Here is a 17,908-nt window from a genome sequence, read left to right as displayed (position 1 = left end):
GTTCTAAGGTCTCTCCCAGCTCTGACATTCTCTGTTCTAAGGTCTCTCCCAGCTCTGACATTCTCTGTACTAAGTTGCCTGCCAGCTCTGAACATTCTGCGTTCTGAGGATTTTCTCAGCTCTGCCATTCTTTGTTCTAATGGTCCTTTCAGCTCTGACATCCATGTTTCCAAGGGCCCTGCCAGCTCTGACATTCTGTATTTGAAGAGCTCTCCCAGCTCTAACATTCCTCGTTGTTCTGTCCCCTCTAATTCTCTAATTCTATGATTTTATTTCTCCCTCCCCTTCTCTTTACTTGGGTCCCCTCTGAAAAGCCCATCTAGCCATCTGCTTCTCTTCAGATGTCCTTTCCTTCCTAGCTCTATTCCCAGTTAGGCTCACCTCAATCTGGTTCCTTCCCTTTAATCGGTCAAACTGATGCTTTTTGCCAGATGAGGGTCCCAAGAAACCATTCTCCAGGCACATCTGTCCAGCATCTTTTGTGTGGCTGAGGCAGTAGCAATGGAATGTTCCCAGAATGCTGCATCCAGGTGCATTAAACGGGCAGGAACACTCTGGGCATTTGTATGTCACGAGCATGCACCCACATGGAGAGAGGCAGTGGTTCTCGGGGTTTTGAGTTTGGGTGTTTTCGCTGCTGCAGCCAGGTTTCCCCTCCCCTGGTGACTCCTTTACTCTTGGCTTACCACCTATTTGGAATTCCCCAGAAGCTCCAGCTAGGGGGATGGGGTGGGGCAGGCAGAATCGGGAAAGGGGGAAGGCAGGCCAAGAGAGACACTTTCTATGCTTCTTGTGGAAGGACCCCAAGGTAAAAAGCCATGATGGAAATACACCTTTGGGTTTGTCTTCCCTCTCCCTCCTCCTTCCTCTCTTCTCCTTCCTCCCCAGCAGGCCTCCTGAAGGAGGCAGAGAGAGAGAAGCTCACTCCTCCTCCTCCCTCTCCACCAGCGTGGGAAAAACTGGGTCAGCCAGTGGGTTAGCAATCTCTCTTCTCTGGCTAGCCTGATGGGTGGGGGAGGAAAAAAGGGGGGCCTGCAGGTCGCATTGCAGCTTCCCCCCCAGGGGCTAAGCTCTAGTTAGAAGAAGAGGGAAAAGGGGAGTTACCATCTTCACCATGCTTTCCTGAGGGTCTTGGGCCAAGAGTCATCACAAGGGCAAGACCCTTTCTTTCTCCCCCACCTGAATCTCTCTTCCAGTGCAGCATACCCCACAGGGTAAGACCCCAGCACTGTTCTTCTGCCTCATCCCCAAAAGCACCCACTGGTTATAAAACATAGAACATTAGAGTTGGGAGGAAGCTTGTCACAGAGAGCTCTGAAGGGACCTTAAGGCCATAGAATATCAGAGCAGGGAGAGTCCTTAGAACTGATAATGCCAGAGCTTGAAGACACCTTGGAAAACAGAATATCAGAGCTACAATGGGCTTAGAATACAGAATGTCAGAGCTGGAAGAAACCTTAGAATCCAGAATGCAAAGCTGGGAGGACCCTTAAAACACAGAATGTCAGAGCTGGGAGGAATCTTAGAACCCAGAATGTCAGAGCTGGGAGAGTCCTTAGAACCCAGAATATCACAGCTGGGAGAAGGCTTAGAACCCAGAATGTCAGAGCTGGGAGAGCCCTTAGAACCCAGAATGTCAGAGCTGGGAGAGCCCTTAGAACCCAGAATGTCAGAGTTGGAAGAGACCTTGGAACAGAGAAGGTCAGAGCTTGGAGGACCCTTAGAACACAAAATGTTAGCCAGGGAAGGAATTTACAACATAGAAATTCAGAGCTGGAAGTGGTCATAGAAAGAGAATATCAGTTAGGAGAAACTTTAGAACATAGAATATTAGCTCTAGAAGAGATCTTAGAATGTAAAAGTTCCTTAAAACATAGAATGTCAGAGCTGTAAGAGAATTTAGTGAGTATCTGGTCCAAAATTTTATTTTACAGATAAGGAAACAGCAAGTGCCTTATTCAAATTTGCATAAAGAAATGTGGTTGTGTAATAAATGGAAAGATGCCCGGATACAAAGTAAATGGAAAGAATAAGCAAACAAACAAAACTGAATGCTGTGTAATTTTAATAGTCTTGGTTAGGGTTGGAGAAGAGATGAGACATCAAACTTTTCTCCTTTCCTTGCAGAGGAGAAGGACTATGGGTGCAGAACATGGCATACCTATATTATCGGATTTAGCTGATGTGTTGGTGAATGTAGCTTAACTGCTTTATTTTCCTTTTTGCTTTAATTCTAGATTGCAAAGGATGGCTGTCTGAGGAGGAAAGGGGGGAAGGATATATTTGGAAATGAATATAGTGTAAAAATATAAATTTTTTTTGAAGAACTGAGTTTTTAGTCAGAGAATCTGGGTTTGAATCCCAACTACATTAATAACTAGCTAGCTGTGTGGCTCTGTGTAAGTCTAGGAATCTCTCTGGGTCTCATTTTTCTCAACTGTAAAATAAAAAGGTTGGATCAGATCAGGGGGTTTTAATCTGTAGTTTTGGGAACCTGGGGATTAGTGGATAGATTTATTTCTAGGGGTTGAGGAACTTGAATGGGGGAAAACTAGATCTTTATTTCAACATAATTGGTTTCCTTTGTAATTCTATGTTACAAATATGTTACGAGTTAAAAACATTATTGTGAGGAGGGGTCCAAACTGGACTTCCAAAGGGCTCCACGACACCAAAAAGGTTAAGAAACTCTGGCTGGAAGACAATTCTGAGGAACTTATAATGAAGAAAGCTCTCCACCTTGGGAGAAAGAGCTGTTGGAGTCAGATGCAGATCAAAGCATGCGATTTTTCAATTAAGTTTATTTGGGCTTTTGTTTTGGGGTTTGGGTTTTATATGAGTGTTCTCTTACAACAATGAACAATATGGAAATATGTTTTGCCTGATAATACATGTATAACCCAGATCGAATTGCTTGCCAGCTCCTGGAGTGGGAAGGGAAGGGAGGGAGGGAGACAGTTCAGAACATATAACAATGGAAAACGCATATGGAAATGTGTTATTACATGCAATTGGTAAAAATAAAATATCCTTATATAAATAAATAAACGAACAAACGAATGAACAAACGAATAAATAAATAAATAAACAGATAGGTGGGTGGGTGGATAAACGAATGGACGGCTAAATAAATAAATGTGTGGATGGTAAAGAAATAAATAATTCAGCTGTATTTTTTAAAGAAAGAATCTATGGCTATACTGAATTCCAAGACGAATTCCCTTCCCTATTAGAATGTAAGCTCCCCAAAGGCAGGAATTAGCTTGTATTTTTTTATTTTATCTCTAGTGCCTGGCAAATAGGAGGTATTTAATAAATACATTTCATTCATTCTTTGGTCATTCTCTCCCTCATTCCAGCTGTAAAGCTTATCATCCCATGAGTGAATGGCAAAACTGGGACAAATCTGAGACTGGAATCATTATGTGATTTTTAGATCGTCTAATGCGTCAAATGTAAACTCCTCAACTTGCTTCCCAAGACCCTCCATAAACCTGGTCCTACCATCTCTTTAATGGTGTAATGAAAGTCCCAATACCTATTTTTAAAATAATTTTTATTGATATCTTTCATTTTCAAGCCACCTACATTTCTCAATGCCTTTTCCTCCCTTCTCTTTCCCAGAGAGCCACCGTACGTAAAGGAGTTGGTCTTTCAAAGCCCAAATTCCACTAATTACTGAAAGCAAACATAATGAAAAATAACAAAGGGCAGAAAGCCAGATCAGCAAAAACCTAATCAAAACGTGAAAAAAGCCTGATATTATACTCAGTGTTCTACACGCATAGCTCCTCCCCCGCGCAAAGAATAGAAAGAGGATTGGACAGCCACCTTCTCCTCTCTTCTTTGGAACAGCTCCTACTTCTAGTCTGCTTTCTACTTTTTATAAAGTGCTTGATAAAACTGGTGCAGATTAGGCATGCAAATGCTATTGGTTTACTCAAGAGAAAATTGAGGCACAGAAATTCAATTGACTTATGTAGCATCACAGAGCTATAAAATACTGATACTATTACTACTGCTACTGCTACTACTACTACTACTATTCTACTACTACTATTACTAATATTACTTTAATACTACAACTATTACTGCTATTGCTACTACTGCTGCTACTACTACTACTATTACTACTACTACTACTACTATTACTAATATTACTCTACTACTATTACTACTGCTACTGCTATTACTACTACTACTATTCTACTACTATTACTACTACTACTATTACTAATATTACTCTACTACTACTATTGCTACTGCTATTACTACTACTGCTACTACTCTGCTACTACTATTACTAATATTACTCTACTACTGCTACTGCTACTGCCATTACTACTACTATTCTACTACTATTACTAGTACTACTACTCTACTATTACAACTACTCTACTACTACTACTAGTATTACTACTACTACTCTACTAGTACTACTACTGCTCTATTATTACTACTACTAGTACTACTACTACTCTGCTATTACTACTTCTCTACTATTACTACTACTAGTACTGCTATTACTACTACTCTATTATTACTACTAGTACTACTACCACTCTACTATTACTACTACTAGTACTGCTATTACTACTATTACTACTACTCTACTAGTACTACTACTGCTCTATTATTACTACTACTAGTACTACTACTACTCTGCTATTACTACTACTCTACTATTACTACTACTCTACTATTACTACTACTACTATTACTACTAATACTAGTAGTACTACTCTACTACTATTGCTACTACTACTAATATTATTACTATTACTACTACTAGTACTACTCTACTACTACTATTACTACTACTAATATTATTACTATTACTACCATTACTACTCTACTATTACTACTACTCTACTAGTACTGCTATTACTACTACTATTACTTTACCACTAATATTATTACTATTACTACCATTACTACTCTACTATTACTACTACTATATTACTACTACTACTAGTACTACTCTACTACTATTACTACTACTAATATTATTACTATTACTACCATTACTACTCAACTATTACTACTACTCTACTAGTACTACTATTACTACTACTATTACTCTATTACTACTACTACTAAAAAAACCCAAATGAGTTAACAATATAGGTAAAGTACTTTGCCAACCTATATAACACAATATAAATGTCAGCTATTAGATAAGTATTATTATAAATATGTAATGCTTAAATATTTGGTTATACCACTTTGTTTTATTATATATTGCTATATTATCATTACATATGATAACATGATTATAATAGCTAGTATGTATATAGCACTTTAAGGTTAACAAAATACTTCCTTTGTTATCCTACTTGGTCCTCACAACAACCTCGTAAGATAGGGATTATTATTATTATTTCCATTTCACCATTGAGGAGCTTTACTGGAATTAAACAACTACGGAAGTATAGGAAGTAGGTTTGAAAGCTTGGGACCTGCCATCCATTGAGCCACCTAAGTGCCTTCTGCTCCACAGTGGGTGACAGGGGAGGAGATCCAGAGCTAGAAGGGACCCGGAGGTCATATAGTCCAATCTAGCCATTCTACAGATAGGACAATTGAGGTCCACGGTAGCTGGGCAGCACAAGAGCACTGTAGCAGTCACCCTCCGAGGTGATAGCTAAACCCAGGCATCCTGACTCTAGAGCAAGTATTCTTTCTGGGTATGGAAACTTCTCTCCACTCCTGCCTGGTTGGTTTCCCCATTATTCCCTGCACAGTCCAAGTTCTCTCCTACCTCTTCACTTTTCCTCAAGCTGGGACCTCCACAGATAAGAGCCTCCTTCATCCTCTCCACCTGGTTAATTGTTCCAAATCCTTCTCCTGTAAAGACCTGGCTCAGGTCCCACTAATTACTCCAATCTACCATAGCAATCTCTCCCACTCTCTCTCCCTGAGTATTGTGCCAACTCACCTAGACTGGGGGTCCCCTGAGAACAGGAACGTGTATTCCTCAGAGTTGGCCACACTGGAGATACTTGCAAAATATCACATTGCTCTGAATATAGGCTGCCCCTACCCCATCCCCAAGTGATTTGCACAAGCCCTGATTGCATCCTACAAGTGTACTCCAATTGGCTATTGTCCACCCCACCTCAAGCTGCCTGGATGTATGGATGGGGAGGGGTGGGGGGAACCAGGAAACAGCAGATAGGAGATATAAAGCTGCAACAGACCTTATAGATTAGGAAACTTTGGATCAGAGAAGGAAATGACTTGTCCAAGGTCACAAGAGGGTAAATTTGGAATTTGAACCCCAAACCTCTGACTCCATGTCCAACACTCCTTGGGGAGGCTGAATCTGCAACTCGAAGTCAGTCTTCCCCCAGGCAAATGGGGTGATGATTTTCTCACCATCACTACAAGTCAAACTGGAGGTCTCATAGATTTGGACCAGGAAAAGACCTTTGAAGCTATCTAGTCCAACCCTCTCATTTTACAGAGAGGGAAACCAAGGAACCAAGAGGCTAAACAGCTTATCCGTGGTCACACAGGCAGACCTCCTCCTTCCACTAGGTTATAGAAACTGTTTTTATACTTAACTGTTTCAATATTGTTTCCCTCATTAGGCTGGAAGCTCCTTGGGAATGGGACTCTTGTTTATCTTTGTATCCCCAGGCTTAGCATGGTGCCAGGCACACAGTAGGTGCTTAATAAATATTTATTGATTGACTGACCAGAGTAACCCTGGACTAAAAGTACAACCTTGACCCCAACTCTCCAGCTATTTCAGTAAATGTAGAGATATACAGTTATTTTGTGAAATTATTTTTCAGCATTTCTTTTTATATATAGCACATATACATATATATGCATATATGCACACACACAAATATATATGCATTTGCTCTCCTCTTTTCAGAAATTTTAACTTGGGGATATGGCCTATGTTTGGGAACAATCTATATTCAGACCAGCTCTTCTCCCCACTCTCTTCTTTTCCCTTCTCTTCTTCCTCTCCCCTCTCCTTTACACTTTTCCCATCATTCTCTTCTCATCCCTTCCTTTGCCTTCCCTCAGGTTTCCCTTCCCAGTTCTCTCCTCCATTCTCTTGGTTTGCCTCCTCTCTCCTTTCGAGGCAGTCTCTCTCTTTTCAGCTTTTTTCCCTTCCCCCTGGCCTGCTTTCTCCCCTCAACACTTCCCTCCCCTTCTCTGTCCTCTTCCTTCCCTTGTCTTTCTCTCCTCTGCTCTCTCTCCCAGCTCCCCTCCCCTTGAATACTAAGCACCACTTGGATGACAAAACCAGAATCCAAAAAGATTTCAACAGGCTAGAAGAACAATCTGAATCTAATAAGGTGAAATTAATGGGGATAAATGTGAAGCCTGACACTTGGGCTTGACAAAGAATTGACCACATGAGTTGAGGGTGGGGTACGATCCGGGGGTCCTAGGCAATAAATAAATCCAGTGACGAAGATCTGGCAGTCTTAGTGAACTACAAGCTGAGTGTGGGTCAGCAGAATGACCTTGAAATAAAAAAGAAAATGACCCTGCTGTTCTCGTGCTTGGGAAGGCCACCTCTGGAGGACTGTGGCCAGATGTGAGCTGCCCATTTTATGAGGGGCATCAATAAAGCTGGAACCCAGTGAGACCCCAGTGAGAGAAGAAGCAGCCAGGATAGGGAACAGATATGGAGACCCGGCTTCATGACAACTGGTTGGAGGAACTGGGAATGTTGAGCCTGGATGAGAAACAACTTATCTGGAGACATTCAAGTATCTGATGGGCTTTCGTGAGGGAGAGGGATTAGACATGCTCTGCTTGGCCCCAGACGGTAGAACTAGAAAGGACAAGTCGCCATGATGGAGAGGCTCATTCTGGCCACAGTGGGGATGAGCCCTGCCAGGGATCAGAGCTGTCCAAAAGGGAAATGGGCCAGCTCAGCCGGTCGTGAGTTCTCTATCATCAGAGGTCTTCAAGCAGAAGATGGGTGTCCTGATGATGAGGATAAAATTCATGTTCAGCTACACTGTAGATTAGATTGGCCTCTGTCACCCTTCCATTTCTAATATTCTGAAGGGCCTGAATCAGGGCAGAAAGGCGATGGTGTGTAGAGGGAGAGCCAGGCTTGGAATCAGGAAGAGCCGACTTAAAACCTGACCTCAGACACTTGCTAGCAGCGTGACTCTGGGCCAGTCACTTAATTCCTCTTTGCCTCAGTTCTTCAGTCTGTAAATTAGGGTCACGGTGGAGAAGGAAATATCAGCTACTCCAGTATCTCTGCCAAGTAAGCCCAGTGGACAAAAGGCACCTAAGATCAGACATAACAGGACAACTCAACAGCAACAGCAACGGCAGAATGCTAGAACAGAGAATGTCAGAGCTGGGAGGACCCTTAAATCACAGAATGTATGAGCTGGCAGAGTACCTTAGAATACAGAATGTCAGAGCTGGGAGAGAGCTTAGAACAGAGAATGTCAGAGCTGGGAGAGACCTTAGAACAGAGAATGTCAGAGCTGGGAGAGACCTTAGAACAGACAATGTCAGAGCTGGGAGAGACCTTAGAACAGACAATGTCAGAGCTGGGAGAGAGCTTAGAACAAAGATTGTCAGAGCTGGGAGAGAGCTTAGAACAGACAATGTCAGAGCTGGGAGAGACCTTAGAACCCAAAATGTCAGAGCTGGGAGAGATCTTAGGACATAGAGTGTTAGAGCTGGGAGACCCTTTGAATAGAGTGTCAGAGCTGGAGTGGTGGGGAGGCAGCAATGACATTAGAATGCAGAATATCAGAGCTGGGAGGAGCCTTAGAACAGAAAATATCAGAGCAGGGAGGGATCCTAGAACAGAGAATGTCAGAGCTGAGAGGCACTTTAGAGCATCAAATAGAGTGTAGCTGGACAAGATCTCAGAACACAGAATGTTAGAACTGGGGATGGAGGTGGGGGTCTTAGAACAGAGAACGTCAGAGCTGGGAGTACCATTAGGACACAGAATATCAGATCTTGGAAAACTTCAGGACATGGAATATCAGAGGTGGGAGGGCTATCAGAACATGAAATGTCAAAACTGGGAGTGTCCTTAGAACACAGAATGTCAGAGCTGAGAGGCACTTTAGAGCATCAAATAGAGTGTAGCTGGATGAGATCTCAGAACAGAGAATGTTAAAGCTGATTGAGACTTAGAACACTGAATTTCAGAGCTGGAAAGGCCCTTAGAAATCATCTATTCCAAGGCCCTTATTTTCTAGAGGAGGCCACTTAAAGAAACCATTCTGTTCTCATAACTGGCTGCTCTGACTAAATGTGCCCTCTGATGCCTCTCCAGTTCTGCTTCTGGGTCTTCACGTCCCCCTCCTTCTCTCCTTCCCTCCCTCTGAACTGAATACTAAGTACTCTCTCCTCCTGCAAGCCTTATCCCACATAAAAGGTGAAAGTGCTGGTGCCCTCTACCCTTTACACACACACACACACACACACACACACACAGCTCTTCTGGAGATCCTCACTCAGCTCCTGGCTTCTCTCGGCTCCCACAATCTCTCCCCCAGCCCCCCAGGCTGGTACCTCTGTGGAGAAGCAGCTGGAATGTGGCTGAGGGAGTCCGGAGACCCCTGAGTTGGAATCTTAATCATGACCCTTGTTGGCCGGGTGACTAAGGACAAGTCAGGGCTCCTCTGAATCCCAGCTTCCCTTGCAGCAGGGCACCAGCACTCAGAGGGTGGCTGAGACGATCCCTTCAGAGGAGGCACAGAAGATGCTTCCCAAAATAAGGCGAAGCCATCATTGTTACTGGGTGAGAGGCAGCTTGTGTCCTGGCTAGGGGGCTATCCTTGAACTTGGGAATTCCCGGCTTCAGAGCTCTGGCTTGGACACAGCCTCTGACATATGCCAGCTGGGGAACCCTAAATGGATCACCCCAGGCAACTCTAAGGCTAGACGTCACACAGGAGTTGCTGATCGGCATTCATGGATGGAGTTTCCCATACAGATAGGATCACAAGTCTCTACTCCACGCCCTCAGAAAAAGAAAAATATACTAATAGGTACGAATATAGAAAAATCTGGGCATTTTTAGGCAGCTTTTGAGGCCCAGAATAATCAAGTCCTGGAGGATAATCCCAAACCATATAGAATTCTAAAGCACTTTTAAAAAAACTCTTACCTTCTGTTTTAGTAGCAATTCTAAGACAGAAGAGTAGCAAGGGTGAGGCAACTGGGGCTAAGTGACATGACCAGGGTCACACAGCTAGGAAGTGGCTGAGGTCACATCTGAACCCAGGACCTCCTGACTCCAGGCCTGGTGCTCTCTCCACCCTGCTACCTAGCCACCCCTAAAGTACTTTCCATCAATTTTGGAATTCAGTGTATTTCCACCCCTTCCCCACCAATACAGTCTTCCTTTTCTGTGTCCTGAAGGCTAATATTCAAAGTAGGGCAGCGAGGTGGCCCAATGGAAAGAGTGCTGGCCCCATAGTCAGGAGGACCCAAGTTCAAATTTGGCCCCAAAACTAGCTGTATGACCCTGGGCAAATCACTTTACCCTGTTTGCCTCAGTTTCCTCATCTGTCAAATGAGTTGGAGAAGGAAATAGCAAACCACTCCAGTATCTTAGCTGTGTGGACCCTGGGCGAGTCACTTCACCCTGTTTGCCTCAGTTTCCTCATCTGTCAAATAAGTTGGAGAAGGAAATGGCAAACCACTCCAGTATCTCTGCCAAAAAAAACCCCAAATGGGGTCATGAAGAGTTGGACAAGAAACAACTGAACAATAATATTCCAACTGGCTTATACTCCCTGATTTGCATAATGGCCCCTTCAAATGTAAGCTCCTTCCACTCGATTTCTCACCACATACCTTTGCATTCATTGCTTCCAGTGCCTGGCATGCATCCAAGTCTTCGACCTGACTCAAATGCCAGCTCCCTGAGGAAGCCATCCCACAGCGGAAGACGCACGAGCCCCAGAATCCAGAGACTTGCTTTTGAGTCCAAGATCTACTCACTTTCTAGCTGCATGGCTGGGTAAAAAAATAATCTTCAGGGGGCATCTGGGTAGCTCAATGGTTTGAGAGTCAGGTCTAGAGACGGGAGGTCCTAGGTTCAAATCTGACCTCAGACACTTCCCAGCTGTGTGACCCTGGGCAAGTCACTTGACCCCCATTGCCTACCCTTACCACTGTTCTGCCTTGGAACCAATACACAGTATTGACTCCAAGACGGAAGGTAAGGATTTAAAAAATAATAATAATCTTCATTTCTGGGACCTCTCGTTTCCTCATCTGTACAATGGGGATAATAATCCTTGCACCATGCCAGCCAGAGGTGGGAGGAGTAAAAGTTGCATTGTGGACTTCAAAACACTAGAGAAATGGGAGCTGGGGCATCGTCCCCTCATCTGGCCTCTGGGCTCCTTAGAGCGTGATAGTATATGTAGTTTACTGACAGTACTCTGGACTCTTAGCCCCTTATACTAGGAAGATGTCTGTCTAATCTGTATTGTATTTTGTTGGTCGTCTCACGCCTCCCCACTAAATCTTAAACGCCTTGTCTAACTCATCAGCACTGTGTTCTATATTTTGGGGGTCTAGACCAGTGGTTTCTTAGATGGAAGAACCCTTCAGGCAAGGGGATTAGCAACCTCTCTTTAATGTGGAGTTTTAGAGAATTGTCTGGGACACCAAGAGGGAGAGAGACTTGTCCAGAGTCCATAGCCAGTATGTGTCAGAGACAGGACTTGAACTCAGGTCTTCTTGTCTTCAAGACAAGTCTCCTCTCACTTTAAAGAGAGTAAGAGCACTTCATTGGTTGCTGAATACATGTAGGAAAGACAATGAGGCAGCAAGGCAACCAATATTTGGGTGGTAAGGGGGATGAATGTCCACAGAGCATAAAATCTACCTGGATGGACCATGAGCCCCTGAAGAAGGTGATTGAGAAGTGACTCTATCAGGTCATCTTCCTTTCCTTGTAGAAGTGCGCCAACTCGGGGGCAGCTGGGCAGCTCAGTGGATTGAGAGTCAGGCCTAGAGACAGGAGGTCCCGGGTTCAAATCTGGCCTCAGACACTTCCCAGCTGTGTGACCCTGGGCAAGTCACTTGACTCCCATTGCCTACCCTTACCACTCTTCTGCCTTGGAGCCAATACACAGTATTGACTCCAAGACGGAAAGTAAGGGTTTAAAAAAAGGTGTGCCAACTCCCCATGGGGTTATCTTGCAATCTGGTGGGTCCAGTGGTCTATGAATAGGTGGTAGTTGGGTAGGGGAAGCAGTACATGCAGAGAATTAGCCATGATAATGGCTTTCTCATGCCCCAGTAGAGTGACACTCAGGGAAGAGCTCTTCCTAGTGCCAGTGGAACAATATTAGAAATTCCCTTAGTCCAAGCTCACTTAGGAAAGCCCCTGCCTAAGTTAATGGGAGGATGCTGGGGCCCCGAGGACCTACCTCTTCTTGACTTCACTCCAGAGGCATCTATTCTCTTCTATCTCTCTGTCTCTCTTTTCTCTCTTTCTTCTCTCTCCTCCTTTCCCTCTCTCTCTGTCTCTGTCTCTTTGTCTCTCTTTTCTCTCTTTCTTCTCTCTCCTCCTTTTCCTCTTTCTGTCTCCCTCTTCTCTCTCCTTCTCCTGTCTCTGTCTGTCTGTCTATCTCTCTCCCCCCTTATTTTCTGTCTTATTAACAACTCTAGGTGAGCAGAAGGGCAAGAGCTAGGCAATCAGGGTTAAGTGACTTGCCTAGGGTCAGTCAGCTAGGAAGTGTCTGGGGCCAGATTTGAATGCAGGACATCTTATCTCCAGGTCAGATACTCTATCCACTGTGCTACCTAGCTGCACCCCACCAGGGGCATCTATTCTCAATGGCCCCCTACTCCCAACAACCTTGCACTTTGTTGCTTCAGGTCAATTCAATTCTGCATTTATCTCTTTGAAAGGAGGGTGGCATAAAGAGCTAGCCTTGGAATAAGGAAGAGCTGGGTTCAAGTTCTCATCTCTGATACATACTGGCTGTGTGACTCTGGGAAAGTCACCTAACTTCTCACAGCCACCAGATAATTCTGTAATACTTTAGATTATAGAGGGCAGACCAGTCTGCATTGGTAAAGAGCGTTTTCTCACTGTGAGTTCCTATATATTAATGCAATTATTGGTCTAATATCAGAATAAAAGGGAAGCTAGGTGGCACAGTGGATAGAGCACCAGGCTGAGAATCAGGAAGACCTACACTGAAATTCAGTCTCAGACTCTTAGTAGCTGTGTGACCCTGGGCAAGTCACTTAAGCTTTTTGGCCCCACTTACTCATCTATAAAATGAGCTAGAGAAGGAAATGGAATACCTTTGCCACAAAAACAAACAAATAAAAATGGGAACATGAAAAGTTTGTCTGAACTGAACAGCAAAAAGAAGAATTTATAAAATCCATTGATTAAGAGCTTATACTGGGGGAGCAGCTGGGTAGCTCAGTGGATTGAGAGCCAAGCCTAGAGACAGGAGGTCCTGGGTTCAAATCTGACCTCAGACACTGACTGGCTGTGTGACCCTGGGCAAGTCACTTGACCCCCATTGCCTAACCCTTACCACTCTTCTGCTTTGGAGCCAATACACAATATTATAAGGTAAGGTAAAAAAAGGGGTTTTTTTTGTTTTGTTTTGTTTTTTAAAAAGAACCTCTACTGGGCCAGCTAGGTTAGTACAGTGGATGGTACTTGGTATCGCTTCTAAGACAAGGTTTTAAAAAACCAAAGAGCCTATACTACGTTGGTGGCTTTAATAAACACCGATATTATGGTAGGGATCCAAAGAAAAAGAAACAAAAAGGCCTCTGCCCTTAGGAGACTCACATTCTCCTTGGAATCCATGCCCAAGTCTGTCTGGAATACTTAGGAGGCAATCAGCCCAGCATGGTACATTCAGCAGGACTGATGGAATCGCACATGGGAGACAGGGATCCTGACCTCCCCTCCCGCACACACCATCCGGCTCCCTAGTGACATGGATGATGACCCTGTCTCTGAGGAAAATAAACTCTCTTCTCTGAACATTCTCGGAACAATGGGCTCTGCCCAGAGACGATGCCCCCTGCTCTACGGATAGTCGTCCTTTCCTTCAGGACAACAGTCGTCCTCTTTTCAAAATGACTCCTCCTTAGAGTCAGGCTTGGAGAGGGGGGTCCTGGGTTCAAATCTGACCCCAGACACTTGCTAGCTGTGTGACCCTGGGCAAGTGGTTTAACCCCGGCTGCCTAGCCCTTACTGCTCTTCTATTCTGTCTTGGAACTGACATACGCCCCGATTCTAGGACAGAAGGTGAAGGTTTTTTAAAAAAATGACCACCCCCAAGACCACGGACCCCACTTGACAATGATGCTACCCCTCATCTACTCAGGACCACAATCATTCCAATGGCAATGAGTACTCCTCAGACCAATGACCCTTCTCTTCTCCTCAGTGATTAAGCTCGTGTTCCTCCATCCCCCAGCCTTCCTCCTACAAGATGGCTGCAAGCTTGGTCCCCAGATCTGGATGAGATGCTTTCTTCCAGGAGGAGAGAGCCTGATGCCCCCACTCCATGCGTGCCCACCCCCAATACAGAGACTCCAGCAGCGCTCATCGGCGACTCCAGCAGGCAGCAGCAGCCCCCCTCCTCACCCCCATGCTCCACCCTCATGGCTGAGAAGAGCCCCCTTGGAAAAGCAAACCTCCAGCTCCCAAAGCCAAATTCTTGCCAGTCCTTTCGGCCCTGCCCATCTCAGCCTTCTCATTCAGGCTGTCCTTCCCAACCCCCTTCCTCTTAATAATCCCTGGATGGCCAAACGCAGCGCAGGAGGGGACCGCGGACATCATCTCGGCCACCCCCTTCGTTCTCCCAAGAAAAATGAGTTCCAGAGAAGGAAAAGGACTTGTTTAGACTAAGGTCATGCAGGCAAGAAAGCAGCAGGGCCGAGGATTCCAGCTCAGGCTCCCCACCCTTGGGCTGCTATTTCTCTTGGTCCAGCTGCTTCCCATACTTAGCAACGAGTGTTGATCCTGCCTGACCTGCAGGCTCTTTGCACCGACACCTGTGCCAGGTGTCCGTGGAAAGGCATGTGTGTGAGCATGGATGCCAGTGTGGAATTGGGGATGCTGGGAGGATGAGGGTATTCGAGGGGGCTGGCAAAGGCTGTCTGCTCTGGAATCCTTTAGCTACAGGCTCACCCCAGCTCAGTCGGAGCCCCACTGTGGCCTCAAAATATCAGTAGCTAGGACTCTGGGCCAAGGGTGGCACCCTGCCAAGCTCCAGACGACCAAGTACCTGCTGGAATCTCAAGCCTCTGAATCTCTAAGAGGGCAGGGACCTTGGAGGGCATCTAACACGACCAGCAACTGATTGAGAATCTCTCCCCCAACCTGGCAGCCCCAACAAGTCACTAGCCAGCCTCCACATGAAGTCCATCAGTGATGGAGAACTCACTACCTTCTAAGATAGCCAGCGGTGGTGTGGTCTAGTGGCAAGGGCCTCAGATTAAGGTTGGAGGCCCTGGATTGGAATTTTGGCTTTGCCATGTACTATCTCTATGTGATTGTACTTTTCAGTTCCCTATCTACAAAATTATTCCAGTGGGATTGGTCTCTCCTAGTTCTAAGCCCTCCGGTTCTAGGTTGCTCATTGTTCATAAATTTTCCCACCTATGGAGCCCAAATCGAATCCCATTGGATAAGGTCAAGGGAAAGCCTCACCCCAATTTATCTTCTCTTATTTATAGCTCAACTCTATTGCCACCTCCTCTGGCAAGCCTTCCCTGATTTGCTTCAATTACTGCTGCGATCTCTTTCTGCAAATTATGCTGTATTATGCAGATCTGTGTGTACTTAATCTCTCCCAAGAGTGTATCAGATCCAAAAGGCAGGCATGGTGTCACTTTTTGTCTATATCTTGGACATACTAGGCATTTAATAAATGCAGGTTACATTTATTTGAATGGTATCCCTCTTGCCTGTGGCTGACCTCCACAGCCCTGAAGACAATAACAGGCCCCCACCTGGACTGTTTTCTTTCTCCTAGGTCAATTAAAGCCATTTCCTTCGACTGGCATCCGGCTGAGTCTTTGGTTTTTGGCTCTATCTTAGCTAGGCTCCTCGTACACTGCAGTTGGTTGGGGCCCTCCCTAAAATGCAGAGCTCAGAACTGGATCCAATACACCAGATGAGTTCTGAGGAGGGCAGAGGAAGTGGAACAATCAATCACTCCCTCTTTGTGGATAACATGCCCCTGTCCAAGTTGGCACTGGGGTAGGGAGGTCCCAAGGGCCAGGGAGCATGAACACTGGGAGCAGACGGCTCACCGGGCAGGTTAGGATGGGGAAATTGGTGCTAAGGTCAACTCCCTTTCCCCCCCCCACCCTCCATCATCATCATTCTCCACAGTTACAAAGGAAACTCTAGGAACCCTTGGGGAGGAGCAGGAAGCTGACTGTGGGAGTTGATGGGGACCAGTAGGGAGCAAAGAGCCTCAGGGCATTAATAGGGAGACACTAGGGGGTCAAGAATGGCATGCAGCTGGTAGAGAAGGGAGCCCTGTAAGTAATCTCTCCAGCAAGGGTCACTACTAGAAGTCAAACTGGGAGGTCCTTAACGGCTCAGTCTCTCAGGGTCTGATTTCCAAGCCCTTCGAAATAGTCCATCTGCCCTCTTCTCACCAGGAGCCAACTTCCTACCCTCCCTCCAATACGGTAAGGCAGAGATTTGGAGCCAGGGAACCTGGGTTTTAATCCTAGCTCTTTTGCCTGCCTTTTTGCTGTGACCTTGGGCAAGTCACTTGCCCACCCTCTCTGGCTGTTATCTCAATTTTTAAAATCACCTAATTTATAGATGGTCTCTGGAAGGTCCTCTTGCAGCTCCAAATCCCTCCTCTACTGTGGTCTATTCTTCAACCGGTTCTCTGGGTGACCAAGCTGTGCTTGCCTACCCTCGCCTCCCTTCCTCCCGCTGTTCCCAGGCCTTCTCTTCAACCCTTTTCTCTTCTAGGTCCCCTCACTTTTTGCTCGCATCTCTGCCTCCCTTTCTTTGTCCCCTATCTATCTCTCCTCCGTCTCCCTCCTTCTTTGCTGCCTTCTTCCCTCCCTCTCATCACTTCTCTCTTCCTCTCCCCCCATTCTGTACCCGAGCCTCTTTTTTCCTCTCCCCCGTCCGCCTGCCCTCTTCTTCCCCTGTCCCATATGAGGCTACTGCCCTTTTCTTCCCCAGCCAGTCAATCCTTGTCCTCCCCTCGGTCCCCTGCTTCCCCTTTGCCCAGTGGCTCCTCTGCCCCTTCCCCCTGACTCCCTCTTCTTCTCCTCTCTGCCTGTCCGCCCCGGTTTGCCCGCTTCCTTTTCCTGCCCTACCCCGAGCCCCTCTCCAGAGTGTGCGTGCCCAGGGCGCGGAGCAGGAGCCCGCCTGCAGCTCGAACCAAAACGTTAAGCGATGCCAGGAGCCCGAGCCCAAGCCCGAGCCGGAGCCCGAGGCGGAGCCTGAGCTGGGGCGCGGGCTGGGGCGGGCCCCGGCACAGGGCCGCGGTGTGCAGGGCTCCGGGGCTCGGGGCCCTCCCGCGGGACAGGGACAGAGACTGGGGGCTGGGCTGGGCACCTGCTCCTTGAACCAGGACTGCCCTAGGGCTGGGGGAGAGCGGTCCCCCGAGCAAGTGAACTTCGGGCGCCGGGAGAGCCACAAGCCCCGCCCACGCGTGCCCCCGGCGCCCACCCGCGTGCCCCCGGCTTACCTTCGCTGCGGGCCGCCGACATGCAGGTGGCGGCCACGGCCGTGACCACCCAGAGCGAGGAGGGCAGGCCGGCGCGGGCCGGGGCCATGGTCCCGGGGCCAGGACTGGGGCTGGGGGCCGGGGGCCGGGGCCGGGGCCAGGGCCGGGGGCGGGCAGCCCGCCGCGGCTCTCAGCGCCTTCCCCGCTCCTCCGCCACAGCCCCGCGCACGCCCCGCCGC

General features: G+C 46.6%; 1 protein-coding gene across 2 annotated transcripts in view; it reads right to left on the bottom strand.

The window, feature by feature from the left end:
- The window catches only part of EPHA8 (EPH receptor A8), a 57,883-nt gene extending 40,105 nt beyond the window's left edge, over nucleotides 1–17,778 (bottom strand). For both annotated transcript variants that reach the window (XM_044671316.1, XM_044671317.1), the window contains exon 1: nucleotides 17,691–17,778. In XM_044671316.1, the coding sequence (XP_044527251.1) occupies nucleotides 17,691–17,778 (88 nt within the window). The remainder of the gene's footprint in view (nucleotides 1–17,690) is intronic.
- Nucleotides 17,779–17,908: the final 130 nt, after the last annotated feature.

Source organism: Gracilinanus agilis, chromosome 3, assembly GCF_016433145.1.
Source record: "Gracilinanus agilis isolate LMUSP501 chromosome 3, AgileGrace, whole genome shotgun sequence".
NCBI lineage: Eukaryota > Metazoa > Chordata > Mammalia > Didelphimorphia > Didelphidae > Gracilinanus > Gracilinanus agilis.
This window is presented reverse-complemented; position numbering and strand designations above follow the sequence as displayed.